This window comes from Entamoeba invadens (genome assembly GCF_000330505.1).
Source record: "Entamoeba invadens IP1 unplaced genomic scaffold scaff_1105074726711, whole genome shotgun sequence".
Taxonomy (NCBI): Eukaryota; Evosea; order Mastigamoebida; family Endamoebidae; genus Entamoeba; species Entamoeba invadens.
The window spans coordinates 333,105-360,434 of record NW_004443648.1 but is presented as its reverse complement, the minus strand read 5'-3'; the positions used below and the strand labels follow the sequence as shown (position 1 = coordinate 360,434).

The 27,330-nt window shown below is 35.1% G+C and overlaps 10 protein-coding genes across 10 annotated transcripts; 7 read left to right on the top strand and 3 right to left on the bottom strand.

Moving 5' to 3' along the window:
• Positions 1-53: 53 nt before the first annotated feature.
• On the top strand, positions 54-1,526 carry EIN_054470 (hypothetical protein; the record flags this gene model as incomplete). The annotated part of the gene is made up of 1 exon (XM_004259885.1): positions 54-1,526. One exon carries the CDS (start codon positions 54-56, stop codon positions 1,524-1,526), a length of 1,473 nt encoding a protein of 490 aa, XP_004259933.1.
• A 258-nt stretch (positions 1,527-1,784) lies between these two features.
• On the top strand, positions 1,785-3,554 carry EIN_054460 (hypothetical protein; the record flags this gene model as incomplete). Its single annotated transcript, XM_004259884.1, has 1 exon — positions 1,785-3,554. The coding sequence occupies one exon, from the start codon at positions 1,785-1,787 to the stop codon at positions 3,552-3,554; it is 1,770 nt and encodes a 589-aa protein (XP_004259932.1).
• Positions 3,555-4,170: 616 nt separating this feature from the next.
• On the top strand, positions 4,171-5,649 carry EIN_054450 (hypothetical protein; the record flags this gene model as incomplete). Its single annotated transcript, XM_004259883.1, has 1 exon — positions 4,171-5,649. The coding sequence occupies one exon, from the start codon at positions 4,171-4,173 to the stop codon at positions 5,647-5,649; it is 1,479 nt and encodes a 492-aa protein (XP_004259931.1).
• Positions 5,650-8,627: 2,978 nt separating this feature from the next.
• On the bottom strand, positions 8,628-9,375 carry EIN_054440 (protein RER1, putative; the record flags this gene model as incomplete). The annotated part of the gene is made up of 2 exons (XM_004259882.1): positions 8,628-8,820; positions 9,041-9,375. The coding sequence occupies 2 exons, from the start codon at positions 9,373-9,375 to the stop codon at positions 8,628-8,630; spliced, it is 528 nt and encodes a 175-aa protein (XP_004259930.1).
• Positions 9,376-9,742: 367 nt separating this feature from the next.
• Positions 9,743-10,768, top strand: EIN_054430 (hypothetical protein; the record flags this gene model as incomplete). The annotated part of the gene is made up of 1 exon (XM_004259881.1): positions 9,743-10,768. One exon carries the CDS (start codon positions 9,743-9,745, stop codon positions 10,766-10,768), a length of 1,026 nt encoding a protein of 341 aa, XP_004259929.1.
• A 525-nt stretch (positions 10,769-11,293) lies between these two features.
• On the top strand, positions 11,294-13,144 carry EIN_054420 (alpha-amylase, putative; the record flags this gene model as incomplete). Its single annotated transcript, XM_004259880.1, has 1 exon — positions 11,294-13,144. One exon carries the CDS (start codon positions 11,294-11,296, stop codon positions 13,142-13,144), a length of 1,851 nt encoding a protein of 616 aa, XP_004259928.1.
• A 252-nt stretch (positions 13,145-13,396) lies between these two features.
• Positions 13,397-18,411, bottom strand: EIN_054410 (guanyl-nucleotide exchange factor, putative; the record flags this gene model as incomplete). Its single annotated transcript, XM_004259879.1, has 2 exons — positions 13,397-17,857; positions 17,959-18,411. 2 exons carry the CDS (start codon positions 18,409-18,411, stop codon positions 13,397-13,399), a joined length of 4,914 nt encoding a protein of 1,637 aa, XP_004259927.1.
• Positions 18,412-18,964: 553 nt separating this feature from the next.
• Positions 18,965-21,073, top strand: EIN_054400 (hypothetical protein; the record flags this gene model as incomplete). Its single annotated transcript, XM_004259878.1, has 1 exon — positions 18,965-21,073. The coding sequence occupies one exon, from the start codon at positions 18,965-18,967 to the stop codon at positions 21,071-21,073; it is 2,109 nt and encodes a 702-aa protein (XP_004259926.1).
• Positions 21,074-21,654: 581 nt separating this feature from the next.
• EIN_054390 (protein serine/threonine kinase, putative) lies at positions 21,655-26,754 on the top strand (the record flags this gene model as incomplete). The annotated part of the gene is made up of 1 exon (XM_004259877.1): positions 21,655-26,754. One exon carries the CDS (start codon positions 21,655-21,657, stop codon positions 26,752-26,754), a length of 5,100 nt encoding a protein of 1,699 aa, XP_004259925.1.
• A 57-nt stretch (positions 26,755-26,811) lies between these two features.
• On the bottom strand, positions 26,812-27,321 carry EIN_054380 (ubiquitin-activating enzyme, putative; the record flags this gene model as incomplete). The annotated part of the gene is made up of 1 exon (XM_004259876.1): positions 26,812-27,321. A coding segment is annotated over one exon (510 nt), but the record flags the coding sequence as incomplete, so codon positions are not given.
• Positions 27,322-27,330: the final 9 nt, after the last annotated feature.

The window sequence follows — 27,330 nt, the reverse complement described above, 5'->3', positions numbered from 1 at the left end:
GTTCTTCAATTCATTTGGTATAGTAAACCGAATAAAATGAACGAAAAGAAGCAATGGAGAAGCCAAAACTTGAAAAGAGTAAAATGTCCGACGCCATGCAGACGCCACTTGAACGCGCTATGTTCCAGCGTTCAGAACATTTAGTCGAGTCGTTTATGATCATTGGAGCCCCCGTATCTAACACATTTTTTCCTGAGTCGAACCAGGAACTCCTCTACCAATTTCCTAAAGCCCCAAGAGTGAACGAACAAGTTGTTCAGTTTTTGAAAAGCCCAACTCCGTTTGAAAGGATTTCTTTAAAAAAGTATTTGGAAGAGGAACGAATGAAACCCGCTGTTTCAATTCTGCCGGGAAGAGGCTTGTCACAGTTTGCAGTTGCAGTGTCACACCTGGAACCGGTGTGCATGCACTCCACACTCATTCAAGGACCTAACGTGTTTCCTTCAACTATCTCTTCATTCAATGCCGTCAGAAGGTTTTACATCTTCATTTGCTTACAACCACACGTCCAAGGACTCATCCAAGCACTTGAGGTGCTCATAGACAGAGACTTCAAATACAAGTTGAAGGCGCTTGTCGAGAAGAAAAAGGAGAAATTGAACGAACTCAAAAGAGAACAATTGGAGGAGATTCTGAACTCGTTACTCACCACAAATTCAAACAACTTGAAAACGGAGAAATTACAAATACCGTGTTTGAGCACCGATTACAAGGGTTACCCCATCATTCTTTCTTATAAAAAAAACAAAGAAGAAGAAGAACAAGTCAGTTTGGAAATACGGTATTCGTCAATTTATCCCATTCCCAATTTGATGCTGTTGTGCGATTTCTCTCTTCCAATCTTGTTTGCGTCACTTCCAGTGAATTTAATTTTGGACGTGTTTGAAGCAGTTGTTCTCGAAACATCGGTCATATTCACATCAACAAAACCAACGAATTTCACAGCGTGTTGCTTTGGCTTTCTCTCGCTCTTACACCCATTGAGTTGGCAAGGCGTCTTTTTGCCATTAGTTCCTCAAAATCACGTCGAACTGCTAGACGCCCCGGTGCCTGGAATCTATGGCACTCAACCTTTAAAGGAGAACCCATCAACTTCTGGGCTTCTGGTCAACATCGACATGTTCACACCTTCCGTAAGTGAAAGGAAGAAACAACAACATACGTTTTCTTCTCAATCACTTTTACCGAAGGAACTGCGAGAATCTTTGCAACAGAACGTCGAGTCGGTTATTGAAAAGCAGCCGAGAAAGGAAGGTGAAGAGTTTGCATTCTCAACAAATATGATAAAGGTCTTTTGGCTCTTTTTCTTCAAAAGAGTATTTAACGAGCTTTTGACCACAATACCTGTCGACGATGATAATTTCGACCACCTCAAGGAAGGTGTTGAAAAATCAGAGAAAGACCCACAACTCAAAAACTTTCTTCTTAAACTCATTAAAACTCAACATTTCAACGCGTGGTGGTTCTCGCAATACACTCCATTCAAACACAAAATAAGGGAGGCTCTTAGTGCTACCTTCAAGTAATTGTATTTCGTTTCTCTTTTTGGATTGGGTATAAAACTATATTTTATTATTAAAGTACTAATAATCGTACTATTATATTTATTTTCCATCTGACATTCCTTTCTCTGTGTTTTGGATATTATTTAACGAGTTAATTTTAATTTTTTATTGTTTTTTATTGAAGTTTTTTTTTTTTTGTCATAAAACGTTAAATAAAAAAACTCGTTATATTTCCAGAACAAATAACAAAAATAAACTATAAAACAACAAGTGGCTGTGATGAATGTCGACTATCAAATTGAACGTGGCGGTTTTGCAGGGAAAAAGATGCAAGGAACTGTTACATTGAATTGTACATCATCTTTTCTAGTCAAAACAATATTTCTTAAGATCACGAAAATAGTTAGCACTCAGAACAGGAACAAAGACGTCATTGAATATTCGATCTTCCCATTGCGCGTTTATTTTTATTCCCACGAGTTCTGCCCGGGGATTTCTCAAGTCTTTTTTGAATGCGAAATTCCATTAACATTTCCGTTAATGTTTGTGTCTGATAAAGTCGGCTTGAAATACTACGGAGAGTGTGTTGTGACAACATCAAACACGACGGAATTTAAAAGTCGACCAAAGATCTTCCCCGTCTTGTTTGATCAACGGAAGTTGTTAAAACAATCGAAAGCGGTGAATAAAGAAATGAACGGGTATATAGTGAGTATGCACTCTTCACAAATAGTCTATCACAAGGACAAGACTGTGAGACTTTACTTCAATGCGTGCAGATTAAAGGCAGACCAAGCCGATGAAACCTTTTATTTCAAATTGATGCAACAGACGAAAGTCGGAAATACAAATCCAATGACTGAAATATTGTCAACAACACAATTTAAAACACCAATTAAAAGTGTTGAAAATGTGCCTTTAGTGTTTACACCAACAGAAAAGTGTTGTCCCAGTGTTGAAGACTCCTTTGTGTCTTTATACCATTTTGTTGTGCTTTCCCTTCAAGAAGACTCTTTTGAGAGTACCGAAGACAATCTCTGGTTTCCAATATATGTCTCCGGGTGGAAGCCAAAAAGTGTTTCTTATGATCTGAGGAGGTACATCAAACAAATCGACTTACAAATAGACCCCTCGATATTTTCAGACGAAAGAATAAAACGGGAAGTGCCACATATTCCGGATGGAATGTATTCAAAGGATGGTACTGAAGTTGTGATGTTGAGTGATAACACTCATATTAAATTAGACCATTTCAATCGAAGAGTCTTAGGAATGGATAACATCCCAATAGATATGGTGTATCCTTCCTTTGACTCATTTCTACTGAATAATGGCTTAACCTTTGGGTTGTACAAAAACAGGGAAATTGTAGTCGATCATGTCGCCGGATGTGCAAAATTTACTGATCAAGTTGATGAAGTACCACAAGCTGTCAAAGTTGGAAGCACAACAGCAGTTTTGACACTTGTGATTGAACAGACTGAGGGGATTCAATGTCAAGATATGTCATCCATTGGTGATGTAACATGTGCTGTATATGTTGATGAATTCAGTGATTTGAAAAATAAAAGGAACATTCAAGAGTCTTACTCAATCGATGAACAAACAATGTCATTTAAGAATACCAAATTTGTGATTGATGTCTCTCAACGATTGAATGTTATAGTGTCTTTCATTAGAACAACACGCGAGAAAAGAGAAATTATTGGGTTTGTCGACTTGAAATTGTCACATATCCCATTTCCATCACTTGTGGAGAAGTGGTTTGACTTTATGCCTTCGCCTTTGGGAGAAGAATTTTATATAGGAAGAGTCAAGATGAAAATTGGGTATGACACAAAAGCACATACACAACTCGATCATTTTGTTGTTCTGCCAGATTACTTTTCGATGTTTTGTGTGCCAGAGTATGTCCTCACAGAAGCCACTATTTCACTCATTGAAATCCAAAAACTGTTCTGTGATAAAAGGAAACTACATAATCAGTGTGTTGTTGTTAATGGCGATGTGCGGTTAATTAGACAACTAAAGTTTTTGCATGTCATCTGATGACGACATATTTCTATTCACAACACATTCAAGGTCTTCACTTCATTATTAATTTGAAAAGTTAATTACTTTACTATAATATAGTTCTAATTCTATTTTTGTACAATTCCTATATCTATTATTTGATACTATAAAAGTATTATTTTTTAATAAAAAAAAAAACATTTAATATATTTGTTATATTTTTATTAATAACAATTAATTTTCTTTTCTTTGAATAAATAATTTATAATTTAATTAAAAATATAATTTATAAAAATATTTCAAATAATTCGATTGACTCAAAAAAAATTGAACCAGAAAAACAATTGTATTTTTTCTATTAGATTATTATTTATAAATATAAATAGGTAATAGTATTTATTAATATATTAATTAATTAACAATAAAAGTAGTGAATTAGTTGCGACACACGAAGATCACCAATAAAACTTGTTTCCCTCTTTTTTTTTCTTCCAACACAATTTTGTGAAGAACAGATGTATAAATTCGGGAAAACACGCCAATACCAGATAACAATAATGGAAGTTTCATTCAAAAAAAAAATAGGAGCCCAAAAACGTTTTTGTTTTCCTCAAAGTCCGTATAAGAAGGAAATGTTGAACTTTCAAATCATATGGCGGTACCGATCAAGAAATGGGTCAAGAAGGCGAACATGCCTTTGTACTGTATTACTGGTATGTTCTTTGACTTCTCCGTGTACTTCTATTGGTTAGTTATACCCGTTTTAATGAAGAATTTGGGTGCATCGCCAATGGTTATAGGAGGGGCCGATGCTGTCACATTTTGTATAGCTGGTGTATGTGCGCCATTGATGGGGATATTAACAGATAAATGGCGTGGTGAGATTCTTTGTATCGTTGCGTGTATATTACAAGCAATAAGTTGTATATTAACAGCATTGTATTACATCAACAACACGGAGATCTGGCCCATCTTCTTGTTCTTGATAATACAAGGAGTTGGTCTGGCTATGTTCTGGTCACCCGATGAGACATTAATTGGTGCTGAAAGTTACATAGGAGAGGAGAACAAGAACATCTCATACTTTGCTATGTTGAGTGCATTAGGAAAAGCCGTTGGGTTTCTCTTTGGTGGAAGTGCAACGTCTCTTTTAGGTGACCAATACTCCCTTTATTTAGCCGCACTCCTTCCACTCATTGTATTCGTAATCTTCCCACGTCTCCCCAAATATAAAAACGACAAAACAAACCCCGCCAAAGTCTTCCAGAATAATACTATCAAAAGAATCCATCCAAAGATATTCTATTACACTTCTTTAATCGTCCACTTGTTCAATTATGGAGTGATCGCTATAGTTCAAAATCAGTATATTGACTATGCTGGGGATTATAACATCACATTACCTGGTGTTTCTTCACAACCCTCGGTCTTTGTTGGAATCTTTTTGTTTGTTGAAAACGTCATTCAGACAATCACTTTTGTTGTGTTAGGTAAGTGGAGTGGATGGCAATACAAACAAATGTTCAATTTATTAGCATTTGGCGCGATGTTAGTTGTCTCTATTGGACTGTTTATATTCAAGAATGGGTGGGTTGTCATGCTCTTCTCATTACCTATGGGGATGGTTGCCGGATACGAATTACAAGCAAACTTATATTATTCAATTACCGTATCTGCAGCACATGGGAGATACTTAGGCGTGTCGGAATTTATTGGTGAAATGACTTATTCGTTGAGCCCACTTATTTGTGGCGTCTTCTGTTCTATATTCACAAAAGTGTGGATGCACATCATAAACATCTGTATGTGCACATTAGGGTTTACTATTGTGGCGATAGCGACATTCTTGTATCAAAGGACGCACTTATTCGATAAGTTCCAAAAGGTTTCACCACAGGAAACAGCGACTATTGAACTCGACGACTTGTCCAGAGTCTCTTCGATGGAAAAGACAAGAGACTCAATGGACTCATCAAGAGCTTTGTCTTCTATGGATGGGACAGATAACTACAGAAATGCTATTTTGAAGGCGATCACTGATGCTAAAGAAGGTTCCGATAATAGGTCGCCGACGTTACAGAATGTCGAACAGAAAAAGGATGACGCAACGCAAAAGAAAGACATGCAATAACTTGATTGTGTTTTCTTTATTTATTTGTCGTGTCTTTTTTTCAGTTGAAGAACTTAGAGAATTTTAGTGGCATGTCTTATTTGCTTTGACTGAAATAATTATAAAAATAATTATAATAACCCCAAATGATTGATGTAATGGCAAAGTGTTTAAAATAATGTCAAACTTAACAATAATGAATTTGATTAAAAGGCTTTCTCTTTAAAGTATAAAAAACAAGTGAAAGACACATGGAATAAAGTTTGTGTTATAATTTGGTGCCATTGATGAGAAGCAAAATGCACTTTTCTATTTCACAATTAAAGTATTTATATAGTTGGTTTTATCAATTCAAAAATAATAATAACAATTATTATTATATATAGTAATTGTTATACATGACCGAAGTTCATTTGCACACCAAAAACAAAGGAACCAAATTTGCCCAATAAAATGATATAATGACGAGTAAAATAATTCTATAGTTAGAAAAAAATGAACGGCAATAATTCGGATGTTGCAAATAAAAATTAAAAGTCCTTGTCAGTCAATGTAAAAAAATAATTTTGAAATTGAATTGCCATAACCCATTGGGGTGGAATAAAGATAAGACGGAGGTTAATAATTCACAATCCATCACACTGTTCAAATGATGACCAAAAAGATAAAAACGCGAAATCATTTTTTTATGTAGCAAATTTTCCTGTTTTTTAGATTCAATTGGAGTATAAAAAAATATCATTTGTTTTTTTTACCGTCCGCCAACCACTTGAACAAAATAATTGCCAACCCCAATACATTCACTTGGTTGCCTTTGATTTCGCAAGATTTCAGGATTTAATTGGGTCTTAAATTTAGATAAATAATAGCTAAATGTCGTTCGATATATTTATGGATATATTGGATATAACTTCCAATGAGAATACCTTCGTTGCGCACTACCAATTATTGATTTCTGTTCCAATCGGGGTTTGAAATTGATACAAGAAGACCAATGCTTGTGAAACGTAAATCAAATGTCAATTTAGTGTTTAAAACAATTCATGTACCTTCAAAGTTCTGCCATTGGTATTAAAACAATAAGGTTGTTTTGAAAAAGATTTATAGTCTAAAGAAATTCAATTGAAGTATGGTTTCACCAACAGAAAAACAATAATAACAAGACGAATAAATAAATATACAAAATATGAAACGTTTGCATGTTTAGTTGAGCGCCGGAGAGAACGAGACTACATTCTCCTTTCCATCAATAAGAAACCGGTCGTCGATCTCTTGGCTTTCTTTTCCCGCCAAAATGGATTGGATCTCCAAGTCGGTATCAAAGTCGGGTTGTTCGTCTTCGGACGCTTCAACGGCATCAAACCGCTTGTGGTATATCAGCATGATTGATTTTGACTTTGTTAATGGGAGGATTGATGTTATGGAAGACATGTTGAATGAAAAGCAAGATGATTCTTCCTTTTATATTAAAAAAAGTGCGGAATTATTTTCAGTCACAATGAGCTACTTTTAGAGACTTGATTATTCACTGGTTATTTTATTCATGTTCAACAAAGTATATCTTGTCCATTACTATAATTCGTTAATGGACAAAATTATATAAGTGGTTGAAAGAAAATCAACCACCATATTTTTTTTCAAGGCAAAATCCTTTCTACTTCCTTTTTTTGAATAAAAACGATGCGGATTATTATATGTGTGCACAAGGCTCTCTTGGTTATTGTATTAACTCATTTGTTGACAGCAAATTTTTATTTGTAAAAAATACACAAAATTAATAGACTCTATTTCCTTGAAGTTTTTGTTTTTTGCCCACAAAAAAACAAGAAATCTTCTGTTTAAGGTTTGGAATTGCAAACTCCGCCTTTAACTGCTTCAGTCCCGGCAGAACAATAGAAAGAAATTATAAGTAAAACAATTATAAAAACTTTATTAAAACTTAACAAAGTTTGTTAAACAAAAAGCTCGAAATGCGTATTGTTAGGAACGGTTTGAAAACCCTTATTTTCTATAAATTGTATTATTTACAGAGTTGACCATACCCAAATCTGGGAGTTATATTGGCTTGTTATTTCTTTTTTTCTTCACAAATTAGGATGGTTTCAATTATATAACTTTTTTGTAAGTAAATTTTTTGGTTTGATTTTTGTTAAATTGGGAACATCCCAAAATTATAATAAATTATAATTATTATTTTTACATGAATTGTTCTGTAAAATGTCAGGAAAATCTAATTCTTGTGTTTAAAACTTTTTTTGCGAAAACCAATGTAAAAATAGATGAACTTAATTAGTTCCCTAAAAAGGTCCACTGTTGGAAGCCAAAATATTGTTTGTGTTACCACGTAGACACAACGTTGATTAATAAAGTTCTTTATAATTTTTAATTATATTCCAGTTACTTAGTTATAATCAATCAAATTAAAACCATTCAAATAACATAAACAAAACATTATCAAAACATACTTTAATAACAGTGATGGATTTTTTGAATCACTTTGGTAAGTCTTTTGTCAAATATTTAAATTTTTGACAAAATTTTTAAAAAAACATGAACAAACTATATATTAACTATATATAATCTATATAATTATTTCAAATATTTTTCTTGATTATTGAAAAATGTTATAAAAAAAATCATTTTATAAAATGTTATTCAAAATGTTATTTTTTCTGTAAAATGAGAGAAAGTCTGACAAACATAACAAAATAAAAATTAAAAACCAAAAAGAACTTTGAAAGTTGTATAAAAACAAGAGGAGTTGTTGAACGATATGAGAACCACAACAATGATGGTTATACTTTATTTAACTCTCCTATTAACGTTTTTTGTGTTGTTATGGCTTCGTAAACCAGTTCCTCTCCGGTATTACCTTCAGCTCCCAGCAAAACCCCACCAACACAGTTAAACCTCTTTTGTGTATTGTACTATAATTTATTATACTTTGAACTATTTATATTTACTCCACAAAACCTTCCAAGACACTGTACTAACCCAACTCATTTATCATATGTCTTCTTCCCGAAGTCAAATGGAACATACTTGTGCTGTATCATGTGTTTGATCTGTGTCTGCATAGTGACAATAAACAACACAATGAAGTACAGCAGCAATATAGGCCAGAACACAGGCAAGTCAATGAATGTGAAAGACATCACAAATGAGAGCAATACAACGGAATAGCTTCTCACCCTTCTTGTTACTTTTCCATATCAAGTGTGTTATTAAAATAGCCTTGAATCTACTTAATTTATAGAATAAATTTATAATCTATATACTATTTTATATTTATTTATAATATTTAAAGTATTTGCTATGAAATTACTTTAATTCTACAACTATTAAAAGATTAGATAAACACTTTTCTATACCAAATAGATATCTTTTGGTTTACTTTATAAACACAACAAACCAAAATTTCTTTTCTGAAAGACGCCTCATAAAGGGGCGATATTCCGCTCCTGTGGCATCGGGTAAAAGAGGATCGCCGGTGTCATCGATACTAATTGGAGTCAAAAATGCGACAAATTGGAATAATATGTAGATGCCAGAAGTGTACGCGTAGATGTAATATTTGTGGAAGTGAACCATACGGTATATGAAAAGTAAAAGTGTGACTACAAATATCCCCCACCGCGTTTTTGTGTATGGAGTCACACGATCAAGAAACGCGTTGTACTTCTGCGTTACTTTGAATTGAGTTGTGGTGAAGACAGAATCCCGTTGTTCCTCCACACCGTTTTCCATTCTTTGCTTTTATAGTTCATTCTTTTTGGATTTCGGAATGAGATACTAGTCATTTATTATTTATTTATTAATATTTTATTATTACTCTTTTTCTTTGACAACTGACTTTTTCTGTTAAAAGCTAAACCACCAAAATGGTGAAATAGTTCAAAAAATTATTTTTTATAAAAAAATCATTTTGTTTATTATGTTTAAACTAATTTTCGAATACGGTTCTCTATTATTGTTAAAATAAGTTTTAAACTAAATTTTTATTGTAATAAAATCAATAAATTATAGTTTATTTTACTATATTTTTTAATAAAAATGAAATCTCTTTGTTTTTGAAGATTTTTGAGGAGGAATGAAATCAAAACTTGGAAAGAGAATGAAACAACGGAAAACCCTAATGTGCGAAGACCAATACTACTACGACGAGCGTTTTAAGCATTTCTACCGGAAGAAGGACAAAACCATCTTACCAAAAGAAGTTCTTCTCCCTCTCACACCCATTTTGGTAAATCCAATTCGCGCGTCTTTGGCTTCCACATCGCAGATATTGGAGGCTGCTCAGTACACAATGGGAATTTCTTTCAAAAAAATGACTTCATCAGCACCACTCTGCTCGTTCCAGACCAACAATCATCTCAATATATTGACAAGAACTTCTTTTGAGATTTTCAAATTTGAGAATGACAATCTAGTCCCGTTACAGAGTGTCGGGTTACCCGGGGAGGTCTTTAAATATTCGATCTCTCAAACTCTCCCACACTTACAATTACAGAACGTTTTCGTCTTACTTGTTATTGTAAGGGGGAAAATGGTGTTATATGAATACTTAGATGGCAACATAGTCAAACAAACTCCTTTAGAGAAATCCGTGACGACCATGTGTTTGGCCGATAATGACGTTGTGATGACATCCAAAAATTATATTCAATTTTCTTCAACACAGCAACGAGTTTCTTTAGTCGGTAATATTACTTGTGTTGTATATCCCTATGTGAGTACTTCCAAAGGAACACTCTTTAAAATTAGTAACGCAAACAACAGAATCGAACAAGTCACATTCGCCACTTTTGAACGAGGAATTCTCTCCTTCCAATTACTCGACAAGTTTATCGTCGTTCAACTTTCCAATTTAGATGTCGTCGTGTTAAACTTGTTAAACAAGACCACTTCTATTGTCAAAACACCATTCAAACCAACTTCTTTTAAAGTTGTCAAGAATTATATACTTATGACCTCTCCCTCAGAGTTCGCTCTTGCGCTGATCGACGAAAACGGAATTGTCGATTATATCACTCATGAGAAAAAAGAACTTGTCAATTGTATACCTTTGATCCTCTTCGATGAGTACGACAGACCGAGAGTCTCGTTTGTCGGCTCACAAGACATATTTGTGTCATTTTGATTGGGTATGTAAATTTTTGTTATTCGTGTTGTTATTGCTACAATTTTTGTTATTAAAATGTTTTTTTTTATTACTTTTGAATTTTTTTAATTTAAAAATAGTTAAAATTAATTCTCAATTTGAAAAAATAATTATTTTTTATTATAAAAATCGAAAAAAAAATTGATTGAGATTTCTTTAATTAATATTTTTCATATTATTTTTATTAAAAAACTTGGATTCAATTTATTTTATTTTTTGGGGTTTTTGATATTTTTTTTCTATAAGAAAAGTCAGAAATCAAAAACTCGAAAGAATCAACGAATCTTGTTTTACTAAAATATATAGTTAATATATTCATTAATGAGAAACTAGAAACTTATTATCAAACTTTCACCTTTTCAAACGAAAATTCTTCACAAAAAAACAACAAAAAACTATAATTAAATATAAAAAAATTATACAATAAATATAGAGAGAGAATTCAGTTTGAAATACAAATAATTTGAACAGAATAAAAGGGCGGTGCAAACTTTAAATTCAAAGATGTTCGCATTCTTCTTGATTGCCGGCCTAGTCATGGCTGACACATGTAATTCAAACAATGGACAGTTTGCATGCAGTGGGAATGATATTGCAATGAAAGCATCTGCAGAGGACTCGAGATGGCAAACGCCACCCCGTGGAAGTGAAGACTGGAAAGAAGGGTATCAAGGATATTCTCATGTAGTTGGGTACGCACAAGTGAAATACACATCTACCGCAAGAACAGCCGCAACGGTCACAGTAGTTCCATCCGTGAATCCAAAATATAACATCAAAAAGATCACATACGAGTACAATGGTGTTGCCTCAGATTCTGAAGTGTATCAAGTCTCTAAAGAAACACTCCCAACAGAAGATTTGAAGATTAAAGTGATTGTCCATATGGACAATGGAGAGACTGAATACATCAATTTGGAACCACTCGACTTCGTCTGGAGTATTCCAGCCGCCAATTTACCATCTAACTATCAAAAAGGACAGAAGGGTGGTATCGTTGAGATGTTTGGATGGCCATTTGAAGACATTGGAAAGGAGTGTGAATTCATGGGCAAGGCGGGGTGGCTTGGCGTTAAAGTGTATCCCCCACAAGATGGAGTTCTTTCCTTTGACCAACCACAAGACAATTTGTTGAATCCATGGTATTGGGTCTATCAACCCGTCGCTTACAAGTTGACTTCACGTATGGGGACTCGTGCACAATACAGAGAGATGGTCAAGAAGTGCCGAGCTGCGAATGTCTTAGTGTACAACGACATGGTTTTGAATCACATGTCTGGTGGAGGAAATGATGTGTTGAATCATTGCAATGGTGGTAACTTCTGGGGACCAAAAGAGTCATTTACTAGTGCACCATACTACACATTGGGATTCACATATGGCACAGACAAGTACACCGGTAAAATTAACACCGCTGAATACCCCGGCTCAGCTTATGGTCCATTACACTTCCATTGTGAAAGATCACTTAACTCATGGAGTGACGGTTTCATTATGAACGCTGGTTATCTCTCTGGTTTGACTGATTTGGCCACTGAGAACGACTATGTCAGAGACAGAATTGCGACGTGGATTGTCGAGAACTTGGGAGCTGGAGCTTCTGGTATTCGTATGGATGCTGCCAAACACATCTGCCCAGATGATATTGCTGCCATCTTTGGTAAAGTGAAAGAGTATATGGGTGGTGCATTACCGGACGACTTCATGGCTTATCTTGAAGTGATTACTGGCGGTGAAGCAGACATGTTGGTGTGCAATTATAATGACTATCAATACACCAAATACTTGACTGAGCAACTTCAGAAGAATGGACTGAGCAACAGCGATGTTATGAAAGTGAAAATCTGGCAGAGCTGGTATCCAAATGAGTGGAATAAATGTGAAGGAACTATCGAATGGGAGAGACTTGTTATTGAGAACGATGACCACGACCAACAGAAACCAGGAAGTTCATCGCGTGATATGCATGACGCTGGCTCAGTTTTAGTTAAAGAGAAAGATATCAACAGACACAGAAACTTTGAAGTCCAATTGTTCTCAAGAACAGACAGAAACTGGACACACAGACTCTTGTTGTCTTCATACACTTTACAAGATGGGTTGAATGGAAATGATGGATTCCCCGATGGACTTTCTGACTGTTCATTGTGCACTGGAAGTTATTGTGGCAGTTGCAAATCGATTCCAAAGAGAGATGCCTATGTTGCTGATGCGACTGGATATACAGTAGAAGGATGGAGAGGAAGTGATTATACCAGAACACACAGAGACACTGCCATCATCAATGCCATGAGAGGATGGATGGGTCTTGGTTCCATTTCAGCTAAAGAACTTGGTATTAAAGAAGACAATTAATTAACTGTTTCACATCTTTTATTTTTCTGCTGTGTTGTTGTAAATATAATTATTCATAAAAACCATTTCTTATTATAAAATATTATAACCAGAAACTAGACACATCCAATACCAATTTAATAGTAAATTTTATTATTTATATAAATTTATTATGAATATATATTAATATATAGTATGTATTCTAATAAAACTAATAAATAAAATTATTAATAAAATGAAAAGAATATAGTTTAATTTAATACGGGTGAATGTTCATTTCATCTCATGAAGCTTGATGAGAAGACTACTTAAGCTTTTTCTGATCTCGTGGTCGTCATGCATTACAAGCTTATACAAAGGTATAATGCACCACTCTTTGACTTTTTTGAGATGTTCGTCGTCACATATATTAAGAAGTCGAAACACTGAGTTGAGTATATTGAGCGATGGCATAGCAACAAGTTTGTCCAAGAACTTAATGAAGGTGTCTTGGTCTTTTTTGAAGACGGCGTCTGTAAATTTCATCAAGAAGAGTTCGAGTCGAGTTGTGACTTTCACCAACTGGTCGTAGTACGGGTGTGTTGGTTTTGTTTGTACTAAGACGTTTAAAAATCGTTCTGTATTGAAGATGAGTGAAGACAAAATTGTCTCACTTTGTTGTGTTGATATACTAACGAGTTGTGGGATGAAATCTTCGATGGTGGAAATGTACTTTTGGAATGTTGTAGTGACAAAAGGGACATCGATCCGTTTCATTTCAAAATCGTGTGTCACAAATCTATCTGATATTTTGTCTTTAAGAAGAGCAACATGTTTGTGTGTTTCTTCCATGGCCTTTTTACACTTTAACGAGCAAAATTGCAAATTGCACAATGGGCATTCAATCGTTTCGAAGATCTTCAACTCTTTGTGACAATTCGAACAACAGCTGTTTTGTTTTTGATCGACGGATATATTCGTCTGCTCGGACTTTTCAATTTCTTTGAGGAGATGTTCTTGTTGTATAGTGAATGAAAGGGTAGCATCAAAGAAGTAATTTAACACATCTATGTTCATTAATTCAAAGACTTGCATTTGTTCAACGTGGTCTATAAAGAAGGGGATGATATCTTTCAATGCAAGTAATCCAATTTGGCTGATAAGTTCCGTCCCTCTGATAACCAATGAAGTGATGACGTAGACATAATCACAAGTAAATAATGACAACATTCCGGAATTTCTTGAGATGAGTCCAGTCACTTGTAAGAGCAAATTTAAACAGACGGAAGTGATCCATTCAGTGCTTCGAATTTCGGTAAGGGGGTGTGTAGTGTGATGTACATATCCAATTGACTCCAATATTTTAAAGAAGATTTCGTTGAACACAAAATACCACACTTCAGGGCTCATTCTCTCCGAATAATCCGAAACGACTTGAATAATCGACTGAAGTGAAAGTGACGCTATGTCTATGTAAATACTTGACGTCGCTGTCACATACGATTTCAACACATTGAAGAAGATGTCTGCGAACTTTGAATCCATTTGAATGATTCCTTCAAACTTCTGGTCGTCGAGTAATTTCTGTAGATTCCCAATGACAAAGGGGTGACTCTCTTTGTCTTGTGTTATTGTTCGGTTCGCAACCAAAGAGTACTTCACCATAGTCTTTAAGTAGTAATACACACATTCTTCTTCAAAATGTGAATAATGATCACTCACATATTTCAATACATCGTAACCCTGTTTTAACACGTTCATGTTCTCATCTATACCTCCTATATACAACATCGCAAATACTCCTTTCCAGCACTCTTCAATGAACTTGGTGTGCTTCTCCAAATGCGTTTTTAACATTTCTAGAATTGTTAATCGACATTGACTTATTGGACTGTCACACATGGCTACCACCATCGGTCTCAACCGTTCACACTGCCCATCAAACACTCCATTTTCAGTCAAGACAAAATATATCTTGACAGCTTCTTTGGCGACGTCTTCATGTGGGTGTAAAGCTGCTTGAAGTAACAGTTCGCTTGTGCTCTCTGCAATTTCCTTTGGGAGTACCTTATTAATTGTTTTGTACTTAAATAAGATATAACCAACTTTAATCAACAAATACAGTGAAGGGCATGTTTGGTTCAGTGCCTCGAGAGATGCAGTTTTGATTTGGTAAAATACCGAGCAAAATGCATGTGGTGAGAAGGTCACTATTTGGTCAAAGACTGTCTTTTCGACATCAAGAAGAATTTTAAGTTCCTTTCTTGCGTAGTTCAAGTCACTCATTGTAATTGGAATTTGTTTCGTTTCAATTGGAGAATACAACACATGTTTGACTTCCATAAAGAACAACTTTCGAGTGTTTTTTGGTAATGATAAAAGAGGTGGAAGTTGTGGTTTGTCAACCAAATTGACTTCTTGTAATTTAGAAAGTGCAGCAAAGATATGAACCCAGCCACCTTTAATTTGTTCTTTATACAAAACGACCTTTTCTAAAAGGAGTTTGGATACTAAAACATTCTCCTTCTTCGTGTTAGAAGGACGATACGCAAAACTCCACTCGCACAGTGTCTTCACTATCAGTTTGGTATGTTCGGTTATCGAAAGTAACGTCGTGATACCAAGCAGTGTTTTGATGTGTTTCAACACGTCTTCAAAAGTTCCGAATGACAGAAATGCGATTTTCAAAGACTCTAAAATGGGTGGGATAGCCGCCTCTATAAACGCGATTAAAAGATTCTTAGAGAAGAAAGAAAAGGTTCTTATAGGTGGTGACGTGTGCATTCCAATAATAGATTCGAATCCACTTGTTAATGAAAGTAAGTCTTCTCTCTTATTTGGCGAGTTTTTAACCAAGTTGATGTAGACATCTCCATTTTGTTTCTTCTCTTCTGGGAAGAGAAATGCATTTTGAATGACACAGTCATATAACGGGTGTAAGTAATCATCAGGTAACGTGAATTTGAATTGTTCCACCATTTCCTTAAACTTTTCATACGTGTCCATAGTCTTTGTTTTCACATTTGCGTTGTGTGTTTCAGTTGATAGAAATATGATAGTCGTCGACAAGAAGTATATTTGTGTCTCGTTCATCTTCAGCTCGTCCATCTTCTCTTTGTTTGATTTGTAGTATTGCAAACTGAACGTCTCAATCACTCGATCAACTATTTGGCCTTCTCCCGGCATCACAAAGATGCGAAACATCTTTCGTAAAGCTTCATCCACAGATAGTCCAGTGAACGTGATAGCACCTACAAACTCTTTAAATACGTTCTTTTGAAATTCTTTGTTACCAGTCAAGTACTTTCCCAATGAAGTTTTATCGAGTGCCTCATTATTACTTAAATATAAGGCAACACTTTTGGGATCTTCTTCACATAATTTGTGACTCACCATAAACGCTATTCCATCATTCGGACGCTCATTAAACAGTTGAATTGCCTTTGCGTTGTCCACTTTATCTTGTCGCTGTTTTAAAACACTTTCAATGAGAGTCTTGTTCTCTTCGTTTTCATCTTCTGCAAATTTCTCATTCTTTTGGACACTTTGCACTTTGTGGAGAATAACTTCTATCACATTTTGGACAATTTTGTAACACTTTTTGCGTGTGATATGGACAGCCTTTGGTCCGACATCATCGGTAATATCCTTTTGGTAATTTACAGACAACACAAAGTGCATGACGTCGAGGTATTCTTCCAGTATTGGAAGTCCATTTTTTTCACAGTCGTAATTCGCAAAGAGGTCGAAGAGGATATCTGGCTGTGTTGAAAATTTGCAGAACTCGTCGATGATAGCATCTTTGTATGACATCATAGCAAGAGGGGATTTGAGGTAGAAGAGATAGACGTACTTAAAAAGTAGTCCAATTTCCTTTTTCAGTTCAAATCGGTATTTGTGGACAAGCACACTAAAAATTTTCAACGACGTGTAAAACAGCAATTTGTCCGATGAAAAGGCGTTATGGAAAATACACTTGCAGATGTCCACATTCCACCCTTTCACGTTATTTGGGCTAATATTCTTGGGACATTTTTCTAACCAATACCCTACCAAATTTAAGACCATTTTCTCCATCTTCTTTGCGTAATCCCCTTTTCCTCTTAAACTTCTCCAATCGCTGTTATTTAATGTGGTCGATAAGAAGAGGACTTTCCCATGACTAAACTTCCCATTTTTAGTCAACAACTTGAGTAACAGAAGGTAAGGCGGATAGACGTCGACAGTCTCTTTCTCGTCTGTTTGTTCTTTGCTTCTTCTTTTCATCTCATCAAGTTTCACGTCGACTTCTTTTTCTTCTTCTGTTATAGCTTCTGAAGGTTGTTGTGGTGGTGTGTTGTCGTTTGAAGACTGTTTGTCGGGGCTTCCCTTGGAAAGCTCTTTACCCCCATCTTTGTCACCAACTATCTCTTCTTTCGGCGTGTTCTGTTCAGACTTTTGCTCTTCTTTTAACTCACCGAGTTCATCTTTAAAGGGGGAACTTGATGGAGAGGCGGGTTTTGCCAAAATAGGTTCTTGGACTGAGTTGAGTGTTTCATCAGACATAATAGCTGCTGTGAGTTCTTTCAAAGCATTTGGACTCAAAGAATTTCGAGTTGAAGATAACAACTCTAATTGGGTGATTGGGATGTTCCGTTGAGAAAAGCGTACATTGCCAAATAAAGGCGATGCATTGCCATCATATTGTGGTTGGTGTACTGTGAATATGACAACAATGTACTCTTGGATGCATCTGTACAACAATTTGGAGTATTGCTATGTGTCAAACTGATATAAAGATCTCAAATAAAGGCGCAGTTATTTAACAAATACGAACACGTTATATAAATATGAAATTTCAAGCAAAGAAAACAAACCGAGTTTGATGGGATTATCGTGTAAAAGTCAATGAGAAGATGGACATTCTCCATGATACAGTCATTGCTTATTTTAAACGGGAAAGTGGCTCGAATCACTTGGACGGAAAACATGACGATTTTGATGTTGTTGTACACATTTTCGACATTCAAATACGAGTGAAGGTATTGCAACACTGTTTGTACTGTTTTTGATTGGACGTATTTCTTATCGATCAACGAAATAACTGCGTTCATAAACTTTTCTGTTTGGGAAATTTCAAAGAAGTACGATATAGCGATATTAATGCACTCGATTATGACGTCTTGATTGACAGAAGACATCACATCCTCGTCACTTTTAAAATTGTCAAAAACTAATTTGTATTTGTCAAGATACGTCTTTTGGTGTTTGTCAATCAACGAAAAAATCGACGACAAGATGGCTTTGTGGACTAATTGCTCCTTCGACATCGTTTCAATTTTTTAAGTTCTTTCTCTAATTAAAACTACTTTGTTATTTATTCGACTTTTCATTGTTTTCTCACACTTTTACTATGAAATAGTTTATCATTTCCATATGACTCTGCATGGTATTTCTTTTATTATTTTGTGTTGTTTTACTACTTAAATTGTGGTGGTTTTTGTCTCCTTCATTCGTTTTAAAATATTTTCATTGTAATTTTTCAACTGAAAAAGTTTTATTTGAATTTCTTCAATAGTAGAATTTTCAAACAATGTGTATCATAAAAGTTCCACTAAAAAGATTAGATGGGATAACTCAATTGCCTAAGATTTTAGTTCAGTACGACAATAACTTCTAAACCACTTCTACATTAATCTGAAACGGAACTATAAAAAAAAAGAAGAAATCTACAAGCAACCAATCGATTACATAACAATTTTAGTCTAAATATACCAAGAAATACGGGATGTTATACACGAATATTGTTTCACTAATATTTCATAATGTTTATTTATATAGTTACGCATATATAAAAACTCGATTATTAATATCTATAAAATAATGTTCGTGTTTCTCTTCTTCGTGTGTGCATTCTCAATCACGTGCGACAAACTTACAAACGCTCCATATACCGTTGAAGAAGCTTTTGAATGCATTAACTCCGTCACTATAACAGCAGACACAGCCACAAAAATCAAAACATCTTTGAAGCCACTGCTACAGTCTTATGTCTTCAAAGACATCTTACTTAACCCACCACAACCTTCCTTCGACAACACATTCTTCCCTCAAATGGACATGGACAAAATGCTTGATAATTTACCAACAGACGATGGACAAATCTTTTACCAATATATTCAAAAAGTCCAAGCCATAATCGACAATACCCATGACCTTCACTTGTCTTTCAGATTTAGTTCTGATGAGAAAAACAAATATTACTATGATGACTTCTATGCTTATTTACCATTTGTCATTGATATTGTCGAAGGTGAGTATATCTTCACTAAAAATCCAAGCCTGGACTCGGAACACCTCCACGTCGAAATTCCCCTGTTAGATGACTATTATGGAAAAACTATATCAACGATTAATGGACTTGAGCCGTATAAGTTTTTGAAAGACTATGCAGAGGCACACACTTTCTTAAAAACACCACACGGTCGATTCACATACGCAATTGAGTCGATGTCATTTGTTTCATTGCGATCAGCGCCACTTGCCGAAGAGAGTTTCAAGACGAAGTATACCATTGTCTTCTCGGACGACACAACAGTTGACACTGAATACAAATTACTTTACTTGGGAGCGACTGTTGTTGGGAAAGAGAAGAGAAATAGATTATTAAGAAAGCAAAATAGATCACTCAGACCAATAACTGCAGAAGACCTTTCAACACCAAAATTGGCAGACAACATATTTGACTATGAATCGTCAGACACTAACATCGCTTGTAAGATCGATTTGGAGAAGAAGATGAATACTATTGTATTGAAGACCTTTTACCCAGAAGATGAAACAGCAGACTTCTTTAAAGTGTTTAATACATGTATTCAACAAATTGATGAAAACACTAACCCTATATTGGTCATCCTTCCTATGAATGGTGGTGGGTATGCTGATTTGGAAGCCAATTTTGAGAAGGTCTTAGCTGTTCATGCCGATGCCGACTTGATTGGAAGTGTTCGTATATCAAAGCCAAGTGAAGATATCATGAAGAACGAATATGGAGAGTATTTGGGAGATACTAATACATGTGAGGCTGTATATAACGAAACGGATAAAACAGTCCCTCTTGGCGATTTCTATGCGAAACCACAAACCACTCAATATGGAGATGCCACTCATACATTCTCGCAAAACACTTTGATGCACGCGGGAATCATGTTGGAAGCTACTTTAACGAAAAACCCGAGAATACCAACAGATGTTGTTATTATGACTGACGGCTTCTGTTATTCGGCGTGCAGCGTTTTGGCAAAGGGAATGGTTGAGAAGGGAAATGCAATTGTAGTTGGTTTTGAGGGTGACCCCAATATCGAATATGAAAATAGCTTTGATGCTGGAAACTCGCCAACACCCGTTATTGAGTTTACTTCGATCAGTATGCCTGAAGTAAAAACATTACAAGACTTGGGAGGAATGCTCAAGATTTCGTATTTTGAAACTTTTAATTGGAACTATAACTACAATGAAACTATTCCAAGAGAATTCTTGTTAAATCCAATTGATGAAAGATCGAATGTGTGGAGATATGATAGAACGAAGTTACAACAATTTGTTGATAGTGCCATCAAAGTACATGACAAGTATCAAACACAATGCAACAAAAAGAATAAAAGACTTGTGAAAGTTAGTGTCGACTGCGACAAGGAAATTAACGTCGAACATGGACATGGCGGGTATGTCTGTGGTGATGATGGACTTTGGAGTAAGACATGCCAGATGTCATATTGTGACATTGGATATAAATTTGACAGAGCAAATAATAATTGTATTGAAGACGTTTGCTACAATAAAGAGCACAAACATAATAATGACTATCTTATTGTCGTGGTCTCAGTTTCTGTCAGTGTCGTTGTTTTGGTTGCTTTATTCTTCTTGACAATTGCTGTTGTTGGTGTGATCATTAGCCACAGACAGGACAAAAAGTCATACTCAAAGATTTAATTCATATGACTTATTAAATGGTTTGAACATTGTTATTAAACGTTTAAATTAAACGGTTTAATACGAAAAATTTATTAATTGTATTCTCGGTATTAAAAATGTAGTATTTTTATTATTAAATTTATTATTATTTACAATTAATAAAAATTAAATTTCTCAAAAGTTTTTAAGGTGAAATAAATTAATTCCTCAATTTATAATAATAATAGAATAATAATTTATTGTTGATGAGAAAAAATTATATTATATTATATTATTTATGTATAATAATATTTATTAATACTATAACAAACCAAAAATGTATCCAACATTTTAAACCAGATTTCTCGTTTAAATAAAAAAACTATAAAGTATCATATTGTAATTTTTTTTACTTTTCAAAAAGTCGAATTTAAAAATAACAACAAAAACTATTTAAATACACAAATATAATAATAAACAATAATATAAAAAATGTAGACAAAAACATGAAAAAAAATTGGTTTTTCTTCGTGATGTTTATTCAATAATTATGTTTATGTTCTGTATTGGATTTGTCTTCTTACTTTCCTGTAAAAACAAATGAATAACTGCAAAAACATATGAAAACAGTAACAACTCTTCTCCTGTTGTTTTTACTTTATGTGAAAAGCGAAGTTGTCTGTTCGCCTAAGACAAATGACTGTGTCGATGGATTTGTCCCATATGGGACTTCAACTGAAGACATCCAATTCTGCACAACTCTCAAAATTGAGTACCACATCAAACTCACCAAAAAGTGCTTTGAAGTGTTTTTGGAACATCCAAAAATTGTTTTGAGTGCGTACTTAAATTTGACATCTGATTTTAATGTCTTTGAAGACCACGATGTGATTATCACTTATTTGAACGAAGTCAATTTACGTGGGTTTTTAGATATTTCAACTGCAAAGAACTTTGTGATGGAGAGATTGACAAAACTTAATATCGTTGGTGATGTAGAATTTGTAAATGACTTCACAGTTCCTGACAACGCTGATATTTTCATTGATGGGACTTTGACGCTTCATGACAAAAATTTAACAGTCCCAAATTATAGCCTTATAATACCAAGAGTTATGAATGTCTATGGAAGCTCAAATATAACCTTCGTGAACGTTTATTACTCATCACTACTGAACAAAACAGTTGCTTTCAATTTTTTCGACAATACAATTGTCACTCTTGAAAACACAATTTACTTCTCTCCAATCAGAATTAATATTGAAGTCAATTTCTATAACAATTCATGTGCTACTCTGTTAGATAGTGACGTCGATGTGAATATAGGGTTTCATGGAAATTCAGTCGCACGGTCATTGGGATCTGTTTTATATACAAACACAATAAACGGTGCAGCTTATTTCTTTGATGCTTCAAAACTCGAAATCGCCGGTAAACTTTCAATACAAAACCCTTCCATATTTTATGATAATTCAGTTTTAAATTTTACTAACAGAAACAACTTAAATGTACCAGAGTTGTCGTTCTACAATAGTTCCAGAGTAAATATGATTTTCACTGGTCTCACATCACAAACAAACTGGCAGGTGAAAACGGAATTTTATATGTTTGACACTACTGTTATTGTTTTGAAAAATGTTGTGGTAAATGTTTTGAACATAGTATTGTCTAATCAATCAAAAATGATGCTTGAAACTTATGTTAACATCACTGGAACTGAATTTTTACTGATGGACGCCGCTATAATGAAGGCCGATGCAGAAGCAATGATCGATGTTGCAAGACTGTCGTTCACAGATAATTCCAAATTGTATGTTGGCGATATATGGAGCTTTTTTACCTACGCTCAAAGTAAAATGTCTGGACAGAGCGAGTTTTATATTGGAGCAGATGCTTTCCTTATATTCTCCAAACGACAACATTCGCATGTGAATGTTAATATTACTTTTGAGGGCAGTTTTACTGTTGTTGGTAATACAAACTCATTGTTACTTTTTGAAGATGTTTACACGACCTTTGGTGGACACTCGAAGATTAAATTATCTAACAGTTTTTTGGTAGTAGATGGTATTTTGGTGCTCAAAGACAACACCGAAATTTACTTGAGAAATTTGTCGAGTGTGACAACTGGTCTTGCCAATTTCAACATAGACAACGAATGTGAAAATAAAACGGAATCGTTCACTGAAGAGTGTTCTTCTCTGAATGTCTTAGATAACGTTTTTATATCGACAGACTCCGTTGTGGAATCTTCGGAGTCTGTTTTTTATAACGAAAAAGGCAACACCAAAATAGAGGAGACGGTCATATTTGAGTCTACTACACATCGGTGCATTGATATCATAGCTCCAGATGACACTTATGTATTCCAACTTGGCATTTTAAACAACAAAACGTTTTCATTTGTCTCTGCAAATCAATTAGTTAGACAGTGCTCTGGGGAGTTCGAAGGTGAAGTGTATTGCCACATGGACTATGATGTATATACATCAACATCGTTCAAACAAAAGCAGTGTCCATGTTTCACTACATTATCAGAAACGTGTTACACAACTTCTCTCACACAAGACGTCAGAGTGCTTGACGAAGAAATTCAAACGGAGTTTAGTTCTGAAGTGAATTTATTGTTCCAAAATGCGTCGAGTTCGATGCAACAAATAACGGGAAAAGTAAAGAAAGTAGTGCTACAAAGTGGTGTCACAATACCTTTAAATTTGGAACACAATACAATTGAAAGAAACAAATTTCGTATCTCTATAAATTGCTTAGAAAGTGATACCGTTGCCACCATAGATATTGATAATAACTTGTTGTTCTTGGGAAGTGGTGGTCCGTACGTTTTGTATATGGAAAAAGGAAATCACGTGTATGAACTCAACATTATTTATATTGCAGAAGACGTGTTGGTAATAGCCAAAAATGGATTTATTATGACTCAAGCGCCAGGTGTATTGTGTTCTTATGGAATATTGAAAAAGGGTGGATTGGAGTGTTTAAGAATAAAATCTATAGAGTGCGATAAAACTATGCACCCAAATGAAAATTATACACAATGTGTTCCTTGTCCACAAAATTGCTTGAGGTGTAGAGATGATACTTTGTGTGATATATGTGCTGATGGGTATTATCTAAATGATGGTAGTTGTGTTTATATACCCAATGAATGTACTTATGTGACCCACAACCATTGTGCATATTGTAATAACACAGGTGTTGTTAATGGAACATGTGCAATAGAGCCAATTGAAGAAAACTGCATTGAATTTTTTAATGATAAATGTGAATTGTGTGACGCAAGTAAAAATTCTATTTTACATGGCGGAATTTGTGAAACAATGCAAAATGCCAAATTTGTGTCGGCAAAGGCAATTTTAGAGTGTGAAGATGGGTTTTATTTGTCTGGAAACACATGTGTACCATGTTTAGAGAATGAAATGTTATGTACACTTCACTCTCCAGTTCAATGTACAAAAGGGTTTCTATTAAATTCCCACACAAAGGAATGTGACTCATTACATTGTGATACTTTTAATGAAAATGGGTCGTGTACGGTTTGTTCGAATGGGTATATGATTTCATTAAACAACAAGTGTGTTCTAACAATTGAAATGTGTGAAGCTGCACTTGACTCAATATGTGTGTTATGTGAAGATGATAATTACAACATTAATGGAAATTGTTATACAAACAAATCGGAGTTATGTGAAGTTGGTGATGAACGTGGGTGTTTGTCGTGTAAATCTGGATATTACAGCACTACCAAATTTGAGTGTGAACCTTGCGACTCGAAGTGTAGTTCTTGTGTCACAACATCAACTTCATGTTCTGAGTGTTCTTCAACAACATATAAAGACGAATCGGGTAATTGTGTTTCGACCATTGATTTGGACTTAAAATGCACGTGGCACACGCCGTTTGGGGAGTGTCCATCGTGTCTTGATGGCTTCTTTTTAAATTCGCTCACATGTTATCCATGCAGTGTTTCTTGTAAGACGTGCATTGAAACTCCAAGTACTTGTGTTTTGTGTGCTGACGACTACTTCATGAATATCAGTGGGTGTTCCCTTAAAAGTGATGTTGTTGGATGCGATGGTGATGTGTCATCCACAACGGGATGCAATAAGTGTCAAATTGGATATTATAAATATCTTCGTGAATGTCGGCCGTGTAAGGATGATTGCTTTTCTTGTAATATAGACAACAAATGCACAAGTTGTTTTAACACTGATGTTTTACTCAATAATGGTACTTGTATCTTGATGAGTAATGTTCAGTTCTGTGTTCAAGTTTCAAATTCAAAATGTGAGAAATGTTCATTTTGGCACAGTGCAAGTGACGACGGAACTTATTGTTTACGACATTCTGTGTGGTGGGTCATATTTATATGTGTGATGTTTCTTGTAGGAGTCACTTCTTTAATGGTTTTAATAACATCTTTCGTTGTAAAGAAAGTTGTCGACACCCTTCATGAGATGAAGATGAAAGAAAAGATCCACCTCTTCTCGATGAAACACATGGACAACTCCAAATTTGTACAACTCTCAGTTGGGATTCTTGTAAACAAGACCACACTCACATTTTCAAACGATTCGGATCTTTTTAAAAACAGTGGAGAAATCGAAATACCGGTTGGAGAACCAACAACCGAAATACTAATGTTGGGAAACGTTTCAGGGACTGCTATTAAATTCCAGATAATGACCAGAGAAACAAACGAGAAGTTTGAAATTCGAATTGAACCGCCAGTGGTCACTCTAAAAAATAACCAAGCCTGTGAGTTCAAATTCACAATCATTCCAAAGTGCACGTGCGCTATAAAACAAGACGTCAGCATAGTATCGCAGTTACTCAAGAATGAAAATGAACAAATTGATACTATTTATATAGCAACTAAAACACAGTTGTCGTCCCGACTCGACCCAGAAGAAATAGTGTTGGACAAGAAATTGGGTGAAGGTTCATTTGGTGTTGTTTTTAAGGGTGTGTACAAAGGGCAGAGTGTAGCAGTGAAGAAACTTAAAAACATTGAAGGTGAAGAGGCGCTTAAAGAATTTGAGATTGAGGTGAAGATGCTGGAGAAATTTAAAAGTGAGTATATAGTCTATTTCTATGGTGCTGTATTTATACCAAACAAAATCTGCATGGTCACCGAATTGGCGCAATATGGTAGTTTGAGGGATGTCATGGAAAAAGTTATGGTGTTAGTCCCAATGACGCTATCAATGCGAATTAAAATGAGTCTTGATGGTGCAAAGGGCATTTTGTATTTACATTCAAACAACATATTACATCGAGACATCAAACCAGATAACATATTAGTCACTTCATTGGAGGAAAATGTGATTGTCAATGCCAAGTTGACTGATTTTGGATCAAGTAGAAACGTGAATTCAACACTTTTGAATATGACATTCACCAAAGGGGTGGGAACTCCAAAATATATGGCGCCAGAAGTCCTTGACAGAAAACATTATGAGAAACCCGCTGACATCTATTCTTTTGCAGTTACAATGTATGAATTATTTAAATGGGGTGACGCGTATGATCCAGACAAGATACGGTCGTGGGATATAGCGGATAACGTGTGTAAAGGGTTGCGACCGAGTCTTGACGACGTTGATGAGAAAGTTCGTGACGTTGTACTTATCGCGTGGGGGCAAAGTGTTGAGAAAAGAGCGACTGCACAAGAACTAGTGACTGAATTAACTAAATTGATATAGTTTATCGCTATTAAGTTATAATAATACATTAAACCTATAAAATGATGTTATAGTAAATTAGAACGTCAATATAACGTCTGGGAATTCGACATCATCGGGCAAGTCATCTCCATTCTTGTCTGTTACAGTGAGGGCAAGTGTCATAGCTTCTGCTTTAAAGTCTTCTCCAAACAACTCCTTGTATATCTCTTTGATTGTTTTCCCAAGTCTAGCCTTTCCGGTAGGTAAGTATGATGTGTATAACATTTTGACACCAACAGTGACACTCTCGACGTTCACAGAGAACTTCTTGAATATGAGGTCGACAAACTCTTGCATCGTGCAATTCCCATTGAACTCAAATTTGTCCCAAATCGTCACTTCCATTCCTTCGCAAAGTTTCTTTGTTACAACCTTTTCTGGTTCTGTTGAGTCCAAGTACCCAATTGCCAAGTTCAAGAAGGAGTTGTGGTAGCACGAGAATGGCTTCTTAAGCAAGATCTTGTACAACTCAATGCACTGGAGTCCAGAAACGACTGCGGTTGTTGTGATCATGGCGGGGATGATTTTTCCTGAAATGAATTTGGTCTTGTTGAA